The 12,051-nt window shown below is 35.7% G+C and overlaps 1 protein-coding gene across 5 annotated transcripts in view; it reads left to right on the top strand.

Moving 5' to 3' along the window:
* KCNT2 (potassium sodium-activated channel subfamily T member 2) overlaps nt 1-10,774 on the top strand; it is a 224,771-nt gene extending 213,997 nt beyond the window's left edge. For all 5 annotated transcript variants that reach the window (XM_019638150.1, XM_019638147.1, XM_019638146.1 and 2 more), the window contains 2 exons: nt 4,138-4,222; nt 8,280-10,774. In XM_019638150.1, coding sequence (XP_019493695.1) covers nt 4,138-4,222; nt 8,280-8,388 — 194 coding nt within the window. In that variant the 3' untranslated portion in view covers nt 8,389-10,774. The remainder of the gene's footprint in view (nt 1-4,137; nt 4,223-8,279) is intronic.
* Nucleotides 10,775-12,051: the final 1,277 nt, after the last annotated feature.

Here is a 12,051-nt window from a genome sequence, read left to right as displayed (position 1 = left end):
CGTGTGCCACCAAATCTCCCGCCCTCACAAGCTTCCAGTGGCTTCCAGTTGCTTTTAGAATAAAATTCAAAGTTCTCATCAAGGTCTTAATGCACCCTGAGACCTGGTGCTGGCTGGTTTTTTTAACACTGTCTCCAATGTACTCCCTGTGCGCTGTAGTCCATCGTCTGGGCTCTGATTCCCCAACTTAGAACCAATGGCCTCTCTCGTTTGCTGTTCTCTTTGTCTGATCACTTTTCTTCCTTATCTTTGCATACCACAACTTTCGTATCACAATATACATGTGTGGTTATTCTTATTTACAAGACATAGATTGATTTTGCCTGTTACAATAATAATAGGAAAACATTATGTAGTACTTGATACGAATAGGTAATTTTAAGAATGACATATGTATATTAATGTATTAATTTTAAATTATATTGATTATTGATTTATAATTTAATTCTAACGATAACCTATGGGATAACACTATGGTTACCCCGTTTTACATGTGAAGAAACTGAACCTAGAGAGATTTTTTTTTTTAAATTAAGTAATTTGCCTGTGGTCTCAGCATCCGTAATCGGGAATGTCAGGATTTTGAGTCAGGTACTCCAGTTTCAGAGCCTTTGCTCTTAACTGGTCCTCTCAGTGATACCTTTGTATTTATTATTGGAAGTGTTTTTCTGATTATGCTACACATAATGGGCATGTGTTTTTGAAAATATTAAACAAAATGTACACAAATATAAGCAGGATTTCATTTTTTCTTATCTTCCTTTTTAAAAGTGCTCTTAAAATACCTCAAAGGAAAAATTTAAAAACCAAAACAAACTAAACTAATGAAACTCACGTGTGTGGAATGGGACCCAATCAATTATTCTGTCAGAACAACAGGAGTATAATTCTTTTTCCTTTCTAATATGGTCTATTTACATGAGGCAATCTAGACAATATCCACTATATGAAGCTTTTGATCAAATAACTGCATGTAATTAATTAATATAGTACATTACTATAGTAAATATAGTAAGGTGAGTTTCTTGGTAAATACTATCAATTATTGAATTTGACTCTACAATTTCTTTTAAAGTTTTCAATATTCTAGTACATTTATTTCAAATTTTCAAGAATAGTTCCATTACAATAATTAGGCCAATGATGAAATAATAATTGCAATAAAAGCATTTAAACTATACAGGGCCTTTTATTTTGCCAAAGTCAGAGAATACTTATCAGGAACACATTGCATGTTCTCACAAGAGATTTCCTTAGTTGATATTTTTGCTTAATAAGAAGAGTCTTGATTCTGGTTCACGAGCCAAATTTTCCATAAACATTTTATTTTATTCACTAAATACATTATTATATTTTTTGGTAAAAAGCCTTCTTTAATCCATTTGTGTCTTTGTCTCTGACAATGATAATTATTATGACTGAGTCTTTAAGATCTAGGGAACCTACCACCTTCTTTCTTCCCAGAATGCAGAACAAACTAAAAAATAATGTAAGGAATACAGATAATGATGAAAATACCAGATTTAACAGCTGCTGACACTAGATCGCTGAATGTAGTTTTGATGTGTGACCCCAATGGGCTTTCAAAGTCTCGCTTTCTAATTCTCAAACACAAAGTCACCAAGAGAAAGAGTGAACTGTAGGACTTCCAACAAGGCAGCGTGGTAGAGCACAGGCCAACCAGAATTAACTCTACAGCAAGGCAAACATGAGAGAGAAAGACAGAATAGCTTTGAACTCAGCCACTTCCTTTCATGTAAGCCTGAGGAGAAGTCAGCGGGGAGTTGGAGAGGAAAGAAACCAGGGGTGCTGAGGTCGGATTGTCAGGTGACCCATGTCTTGATCTAAACCACATAGAACCATTGAATTGAGCTCATTAGCAAAATGTTTGCTCCAATTCCTGGAGCCCATGAAAAAAATTAAAATCTTCACAATAATGACTAAAACAGGCTGTCTGAGCAGAAAGAAAACCTTATTGACACAATAGTTCTATCTACTGCTGCAAATCTCTGTTATCTAGACAGTGTGTGCATTTGTGACAAGCAAAGCAAGGCACCAATGGATTTGGACTTCATCCCAGAACCCAAAATAAGTACAGCATCATGTTAATTATCTAGGAGAAAAGTCGGGTGTTAATATGGATGAAGAAGTTATTTGTTAACATTGCTTTCCCTTGAATGCTACTGTTCAATAATGGTCACTGTTTATATGAGAACGTTCAATAATGCCACTGTCTGTATAAGAATTTGAGTAGACAAATGAGACGCAGGTGTGCTACGCGGCCTGTTACATTTCACAGCGTTACACTTCAGACTCCGGAAGGCGCTATCAATTTCTGTTCCTTTGTACAACATTTGTGGAAAATCACACAGGAGAGGATTTCTCAAAGAGTAGACGTAAATCGAAATGGCTTTTTCTATAGAAAGATGGTCCTGGTAATCCCAGGCCAGTACAATGTGCTTTATTTGGAATTGTACCTTATTTAGAGGAAGCTCATTTGATATACTCGTTGTAATTCCATCTCCAGGCAAGTGAGTTAGCCATGTACCTTGAGATAAGACTAACAGATTTAGCAAACAAAAATACAGGATTTCCAGTTGAATTTGATTTTTAGATAAACAACAAACAACTGTTTAGTACAAGTATGTCACCTGCAACATTTGGAACATCTTTATGCTACATAATTAACTTTTTTATCTGAAATTCAGAATTCACTGGACATTCTCTATGTTGCCTGGCACCCCTATCTCTATGGCAGAATACCATTCTCTGTGTCTACCCCAGAGATATATGCAGCCAAAATATATTCCTTTATTTGAATATTAATTTGATGATCTTTTGATTATAATAGTTTTACTGGCATAGCTATGGCGAGTTCAGTTATACTGCAGTTATCTGCCTTGTAAGATAAGGGTTTTCATTTATAGACTTTAAAAGTTAAGGAGCATCTGTGTATCAACTTGAAATATCATAACTAAAAACATTGTCTTTCATATTCAAGTCATGGGTTTTTAATTAGATAAACCCAGTGGTACACACTATTTTATGAAAATAATATATATTTCCCTGCATAGAAAGTTATCAGGGTTAGCTATATTGGCCTAAAAAAGACCTTCACTTTATTTGTATGTAGTGATACGAGTGCTGATATATCTCTGTTGGCATGAAATCTATTCTTAGATTTTGGATCAATCTACAAAATTTAGTACTTCTTTCAGGAGCCAAGCCTTGTCTACCACGGAAGTGTCTAGAAGCACGCTATGTGTCTAGAGCAGGGTTTAAATTGGTGCCCTCACAGCCTTAACTTGGAGGATCGGTGCTCCATGAAATGTATCCACGTGGCTTTACGTTTACATCTTATCACTACCTTCACAGCTGAAAACTATAGACCCCCAAAGCAGTTTTCTTTTCTCTTTCAGTGTCTCTATATAATGTCAGGTCAGCTCTCTGAACTTAAAGGCTGACCATGCCTTGAGAGTGAATTGATAAAATTAAAAGGGCTCAGCCTTTTAGTTAAAAATATATTGTTTTCGAGGAAATACCAATGACTTAATGGGACACTTGCCCTGAAACTTACAGTTAAATCCTGCTCCAAAGGATTCTCTGCATTCTGCAAAAACAATCGGATTGCTTGTGTCAGGTCATGTCACCAAGCCAAACATATGTAGGACCTACACGTCTTTTTAAAGATTTTTGTTGTGTTTTCTAAGCACAATGCCATTAGCTGATTTTCCACAGAATTTCCCATATGGATATTCCTGTCTGGGATGCTCACCTATAATCACAATTACTTTTTTATATTGATAAAGCATAATAAATCAAGTCGTCATCTTGTTTAGCGTTTTTTTATAGAAAAACTTTTTTCACGATAAAAGCTTAAAGGGTAGACTACAACTGTGGTTGTTCACAACACAATTAGAAACTTTATTTTTATCACTTATTGGAGCCAAAAATGAGTACTTGTCAGCCATTTCCAATGGCAGTAATTTGAAAGTAGTCACCGTTATGTACAGTCGTGCTGTGGGCCAAACTACAGCAAGTTGACTGCTCTATGGTTTGAAGATAAGATGCTCTAACACTAATTCCTGCAATTTCCCCTAAGTGGTATAACAAGCACGGCATTTATTTATCTTCTAGATGAAATGAACGATCATCAGAGCACCCTGTCCTACATCCTGATTAACCCGTCTCCAGACACCAGGCTAGAGCTGAATGATGTTGTGTAAGTTGGTCTCGTATGACCCATGAGACATTCATTTGTACGATCCACAAATTTATATTTTTATATTGTTATCCCCACGACAGCCTCTTCTGATTCTTACGACATGAATGTCCAAGTCTAATTTTTGTGTTCAATAAACAGAGGCGTTTTACGTATTTCTGGGTGTAATGCTATAAAACAGTCATTGCAGGATTGTACAGGAATAAAAGAAGGAAATAGTGGCATGAATTCTGTATTCTGTGAGATAATATATATTTGGAGAAGTCAGAGAAAATACGTGGAAAAATAAGAGAACAGCTCAAAGGTAAACCTGAAATATCTCACACCACCTAGTTCTAAAGACCTTAGATTTCCTACCAGCCAAAGTAAATAGGTCAAAACACTTAACAGGAAAAGGTCTACAGTAGTAATTTGATTCATCAGAAACTATGCATATGAGCGAGAAAGTAGCAAGACTTTCAAAAAGGCATTTTGACTGTTGGTGTAAGCCCAAGAGAGAAATCCCTAACAGTAATTTGCCCTTGAGGTCCACGGATCAGAGCCACTTCCCCCAGGAAGCGAACCCCAGACTGTCTTAATGACAGAAAACAATCGCCAAAGATCATAAGCCTGGGTGGGTGTTAGGACTGCGGGGGGTGTTTGGATCTATAGTCAGGAAAAGAAGTAACAGGGTTGGACACTTGGAGGAGTGAGAACATTCTCTTGTGCAGAGCATAAAATGGACCCATGCCAGCAGCTTAGATCTACAGCTAGTGATACGCCAGGAATCAGAAGCTACTTTTATATGTTGCCAGTTTTGTGGGAGCTTTTGACAGGGGTGGAAAGGATGTTTATTTCTTTCATAGGGAAACCAGCTGCAAAGCTGTTATGCAGGTGTAAAGGGGGTGATCCATCACAGCATCAGGGTGATGATCTAGTAAAAGTAGGCTCCCCTGGAGACAAATTTATGAAGGCGAAGAGTGTGACTGTTCACTGGCATAGCAGGTGGAAAAGGAATCAAGCATGGCTTCAAGATTTCAAACAAACAAACAAACAAACAAACGAACGAACGAACGAACGAACGAACGAACGAACGAACGAACGCCACTGTACTGAAATAAGTCCGAATAGGGAGGCCATTTTCCAAGCAGGAAACAAGATTTGCTGGCTGGGGGGAGGGAAAGAAGATGAACTGGGGTTTAGATATTGTGTTCAATGGGCTAAGCGGAAAAGCCTAGAAAACCTACAGAGATGTAGTACTGTAGCTTTCAAGGGAGGCTAGCTCTATAGAGAAAATATTTATTTTTCATCTTCTAGACAAAAAAAGCAAAAGAGAGAATGATTATTCCAAAGGAGAGCTACAAACAGAAGAGAAAGTTAAAAGAAATACTATCGGACTGCTGAGTAGTGGTCAGTTTTAGGGCAGAAAGAGGAAATGTGTTTCAGAAACTTCTTAGGAGTAACTTTGACCCAAAATCAGTGTGAAAAGGGTTTCTATAATGCACCTACAATACAGCTAACAAATATAATAACACTGTAACTTGCTGTCTGATGATACTGGTTAGAATACAGGACCTGTGGGATTCAGGTGAATGACTGGTCACGTCAGCTGCTAGAGTTCTTAAGGCAGCTGTCAAAGCTGATATCCAGGGGCGAAGGCGAATTTACGGAGCACTTTCAGTAGGAAGAAAATACCTTATGTATGATGCACTTGGTTCTCAAATGCCCATTCCGGAGACTTCACTTAGTCTATGACTATAACAAAACAAAACTGCCCCATTTTACTTGTATCCACTTCCTTTAAATCCATAAAAGCAGGCAATTTTTATTCATTCTCCAATCTGCCCGTGTAATTCCAAGCTTCTTATGCCTCTCCCAAATGAATTATAGTTGTACTAATTATGTCAGGATTCTAAAAAGTGATGCCTACCTTATTCATATTTCATAATAAATTCTGTTTCCTGTGCCTAATATATTTCCCATGATTACTTCTGACAGAATGTAAAGTGTTGTTAACCTTTAAGTCTATGCACACGTCCTTCCATCAAATAGAGGTTTATAATCAGAAACCATTCCCCAAACTCTTAAATTTACAAATAAAATATGTATGTTATAATATACTTAGGTAAAATAAGCATAATATTTTCTCTTTTGGGTATTATTATTTTTTATTAGTTTTCAACTAAACCATCAGCTTGACTGCTATGAAAACAAATTTTTTTCAAAGATCTGCATATGTGGCATTGAGATAATTAAATTTGAGTATAACTGTAGCAATGATAGTATCAAGGAAAAAAATGCCTACCATGACAAGTAGTACATAAAAAGACATTTAGGACATTTATTTTATTAGGCTTGTAGGTTTTGTAGTGGTAACAATAGGGGAGGAGCTTTTGCAGATACATCAGTGAATCTAAGGGATAATGGATTATACTCATGCCTGTTATGTTTTTCTAAAAAACTGCTCTCAAAAGTTCATTAGAAATGAAGGGGTAATGTTAATTTGATTCAACGAACAATACATCACTAGATGATACAGCATTAAAAAGCTTATTGTGCACTAGTAGTTTTGTTCATCGATCTACAATGCTATTGATATTTAAAGTAATTATGAAGCAGGGTGCACAGATAACAGAATCCAGTTGATAGATTCAAGGACACTCGCATTAACTTTTATTTGATCAAAGAAAATAGACTGCAATGCTTTAAATTGCCTTTTCTCATTTTCATTAAGGAACATATTTTATGAATATTATTCTTTTATTTTTTAAACGGAAAGTACCATCTTCATGAGCATTCTCACTCTTAAATTAGTTTCTGTGTTCATTTGTTGCACCTTCTACAATCATTATAAAACTATGAATATTAATTGTGTTTGCACCTGAAATACAATATTCTGTAATGCTGCATTACCTACATTTACTTTCCTTCTCTGGCCCAAACCCTCACCGGCTTCCTGCTGCCTTTGGAACAGAAATTATCCTGACATTTAAGATCCTTCCATGAACTGTTTTCTATTTTTCTTCCTGAATTTACAGCTATTTACTGGCCTAACCAGTCTTAAAGTCAACTTGTTCCCTCAATGCATCAGGAACTTCGCTTGTCTGTGGCTCCTTTCGGTCTGTTCAGATTGGCTGCTCCTCTCCACTTCAGCCTGGAGAGACAGCTGAGCCCGACCTCCTGAATAAACTACTCCCTGATTCTTTCTATTGACCTTTTTCTCTTATGTGATGTTAGGAATTTCTTTTTCTTTTTTATATCTGCTTCATCAATTAAACGCTACTGTACTTCTGCAGGGCAGGGGTCAGAGTTTGTGGATTTCTAAATTCCCAGGTCCTAGACGTGCCCAGAAAATACACGTTCATGCTGTCATTTCACAGCCAGAAGTCAAACATGTCTCAAACTCTAACAGTGATGAAATGTTTCAGTTAGGCAGATGAACGTTTTCCTATGTAGTAGTAGAATGAATTAAGGCTTATTTTTGGTACTTTCGTGTAATTCTTACTATAGCATAACCTGAATTTTAGATTATAAATTTCCAGATAATTAAAATATTATCTGTCCATAATGATCTCTATAACATTTACTAAATCACGGATTTTACAGAACTATAAAATGTTTAGATGAAAAAGAGTAAAAAAGTGATTTAGATAAAATTTATTTAAGTGATAAAAATAAGATTAAGGGCAGTTAAGTGATAGAAGAATCATGGCTAGGATTTAGGTCTCCTTGATAGAAAAACTGCCAATGTGATGGATAGTCAATCCACAAAATACTAAAATAAATCATAAATCTTTGATACGATGAAGGTGGTGGAATGGATCATAACTGAAATATAATGATGCTTGCTCATCAGTATTCATCATCTTAACCATCTTAACTATAGAAATGATACAAACCCTGCAGAGTTTTATAAGCCAACTAAACTGTGAGTCCTTCTACCAATGTTCTAAATAGAGACAGCTTCCATAACCCCAAAACTAACAAAGAAATTTGAAGTGGCAATCTCACGTGCTGGTGTGAATTAGTTTTGCGTTTATGGCCTATTACAGTTATTTGCTTTGTTTTCTCTCATCAGATACTTAATCCGACCAGATCCACTGGCGTACCTGCCAAACAGTGAACCCAGTCGGAAAAACAGCATCACCACTGCTGGTCAAGATTCTCGGGAGGAAACTCAGCTTTGATAATGAGAAAATAAGAGACTTCTTTTTTCCTACAAGGATCTTGCTTGAAAGAACTCCAAATCTTAGGGCGGAAAAAAAAAGCGCTGCTGTCATTAAATGAACTAGACTAGAATATATTCATATCTCTCATATTTAAAAAAAATCTGTTCTCTTAGAAGTATAGATTATTTTGAAATTTCACATACTCCTTATTGGCATTCCTCCTGTTAATATTGGAAAGATAACAATGGAATGAGTTTGAAAACCTGTTAAAACATAATTCTAAATTTGATATTTAATTGTTTGACAGTAATCTAAACTGTATGAAGCCAATTTAAAAAGTATTAAGGTTTTATGAAAGTAAACTGAAAATCCAGATATATTTGGTGCATCACAATGGACACAGAAGATTGGGCTCCTCTTAAAAGTTAAATGTGTCACATTATATTCTTTAAACTCTCTCTTTTATAAAACTGAGCTCTTCATCAATGTCTAATCTTTTCTCCACAGAGATTAACAAACTTGTTGCCTGACATTGTTGTAAGAATCATAGTTTGTTTTAGAATATAAATCTTGAAGTCATTTTAACCTGTTTTTGTTGCCTTTTCACATGATGTCATATTTATTTTAGAATTTGAGATGCTCACAGCATGTTTTATTACACTGAAGAAGCAAAACAAACAAAAAGAAATATCAAATACCTGAACTTCTTGCTAACATGTCTGACACACACTCTACGTCAAAAGTATACTAAAAAGCAAATATTGATTGTTCTCCTACACGAATGCCTAACATACATAAAATACTTAAACACATTTGTTGACTTAATTTCATCCAAGAATTGAAATATTAACTGACGTATGCAGTAATGGTTTTCATAAGACGCTTGAGTTTTAACATTTCTCATATATCTATACAGAATATTTCAGTAGAAAGATACTTTAAAATTCAAAACAGGAAAATGATATGTCTTATATAATACAAAGACAGTGAAACATTAGAAGTCCTCCTTTATGTTTGTAGTATTTAAATCGTCATACACAAAAACATAGTACGTTGAAACATTTGATTTAATTTTGAAAAATTATCTATAGGAATAGTTTTAATGTAGTGAGGAAAAGTGTGCAATAAAGATAGGTAGTTCTGCCATTGAAATTTAACATAAATCATGTGGAATCTGACAGTTATAAATTAAATATAAATGGGCCCTTGGTGACCTGTATCTCACATCAGAAACAATGAAAAGCACAAAAGCATAGCTCACCAGGTAGTGAGAATACGTTAAGGCATTCCCACGGAAGAGACATTGGTAAATTTAAAGAGATATTTTTCTTCTAATTTTGTATTTTTTAAAATTTGACATGGAGTTTTAATTCAACAGAAAATAGGACACATAAGACGACAAAGAAACATTTTATCCTATTTTTTCATAAAGCAGATAAATGGAAATAAAAGGATTAAGAAATACAGATAAAGAAAACCCTGTAGTCCCCAAATAATTCTGTAGAAATAAAGACGTAAAACATAAAATATGAAATTATGAACATACGCCATTGTATAATTGGGCTTAGAGAATATGAAATGCCTATTTGTTATTCTTGTCTTAGTAATTTTACATTATTCTCATTTTGGAATAACAAAAACACCAAGGATTTCCCCTAAAGCAGGGAGATCTTATCTTTAATTTTCTTTAACCAGACAGGGAAGTAGAATTTACAAAAAAATTGCTTAAAATTGAAATTATACCTTAAAACAAATTTTGTATGTATAGGTATGTATGTTATAAACACATGGAAAATACATTTGACAAACACATATTAACATGTAAATTATTCAAACCAAAGTCAGAAGCAAACTAATATATGTAATGGAGAATACTAATAAATTTAATGAATCTTTTCATATTTGCATATCGATAGTCAAGTATGATGTTTGAGTTGCCATTTCTTTATTTCACTACACTTATTTTAAGGAATAAATGTAAGATTTTATGATTCACCTGTTTCCTCACAAGATCTCGTTTAGTATTTTTGCATTATGACAGCTATTAAGACTCAGATTTTAAGTTAGGACATGATTCTATTTCCTATAAAACTAATAATTTTGTTTCATAAATTTTACAATAATTATTTTTGATTATGAACATTAGTCAAAATTTAATATATGACACAATTCATATCAGCTTGCTATAAGAATGAGTTTATTAGTCTTTCTGTTATTAAAAAACATAAAAACATGCTTATAAAAGCCTTTTAAGAAACTGTTGCCTTTTTAAAATACTTAGACTTGCACATGAAAATAAAAGACAAAGTCAATAATAGTCCTTGTAACCCTAGGGGAACTGGTTCTGTTTACTGTCTATGTACCATTTTGCTTTCGGTTACATCGAACTGCTTTAAATTAAAGAATAAAATTATTTCTGATGATGAAGAAGTGCTTGGTGTTTTTTTTTTTGCCAAAATGTTAGTTTGGATAAATGATGTTTCAAAACTACAAAATTCATTTGTCATATTTCAAAGTCACAAAAAACATAAAGGTGATCTCAATGGAAAAGATAGCCATAAATGAACGATTACTGAATTACTTCTTAACATAACAGGTTCTGAATGACTATGTGGCAGGAAAGGAGGAGGGAGGAAGGCAGGGGCAGGGAGGGTGGAGATAGAGTAAATGAACACAGGGAAGGGAGGGAGGAAGAAGAGGAGGATGGGAAAAAACTAATTTAGGTTCTAGAAGAGAAATTCCACCCCACAAAACAGAGGATAATGTCCCACCCGATACACTAATTTGAAGACCACAAAAGCACTGGTCAGAGGAAAGAAAAATCTATTGCAAAGGCAAAGCTAGGCTTTAGATTCCAGGAAAATGGAGCAGACACATCTCTCCCTGTTCCGCCTGCTAAGTACACAGAAAACCCCAGAGTCTACATCCGAGGAACATGAGACTGAGAAGTGGAGAGCGGAAGGGAGATGGGCTAAGAATGTGCAGCAGGCAGAAGAGCTCGGTGGGGTCTCCCCGGGTGTTCCCGTTGCCTCCATGTAGCATGGTCTGGATTTGGGGAACTGCCAATGAGCAGACAGACATGTCCTACAGAAAGCCTGCTCTCTTTTTCCATGGAACTGACCCTTGCAGCCCACGCTTCTTCCCAGCACCGCTGCCTAACACTCCTGCAGTGTGGCGGCCCCTGCCGAGAATGGCTCCTGGAACACCGAGTGGTCAATAGCAGTGGCCAGCAGCGCCCCTCAGCAGCCCTCAGAGGGCTCTGCAGCCGAGGCCTCCTGTGGGAGCTTCCCTGAGAATGGCTTTCCCCTGCAGCGCCCACGGTGATTTCACTGCGGCTCTGTGAGCCACAGCTGTGCTCTCTCCACGAGTCTGGATTTCAGCCCTGGGGTGTCTTCTTGGGCACTCTATCTGAGCCCCAAAGATGATGCTCACTCCTTGTATGTCCTATTGTTGTACCACTTTCAAGTTCTCTTTATGTATTAGTAACCGATCCATCACTATGTCAAAGCTCTATAGCTAATAATTCTCTGTATCAAACTCTAAGTCATAATTCTTTCTATAAAGTCTATGTCCTATCTTATCACTTAATAGAATTACATTTTATTACTTACATCTACTCAGTAAAAACAAAACAATGATCTGTCTTCCTAAGGATAGGGAATAGCTGTTTTAGACATTTTG

Source organism: Hipposideros armiger, unplaced genomic scaffold (assembly GCF_001890085.2).
Source record: "Hipposideros armiger isolate ML-2016 unplaced genomic scaffold, ASM189008v1 scaffold_37, whole genome shotgun sequence".
In the NCBI taxonomy this organism is placed as follows: domain Eukaryota; kingdom Metazoa; phylum Chordata; class Mammalia; order Chiroptera; family Hipposideridae; genus Hipposideros; species Hipposideros armiger.
Note: the sequence above shows the minus strand (reverse complement) of the source record. Positions and strands in the feature narration are given on the sequence as shown.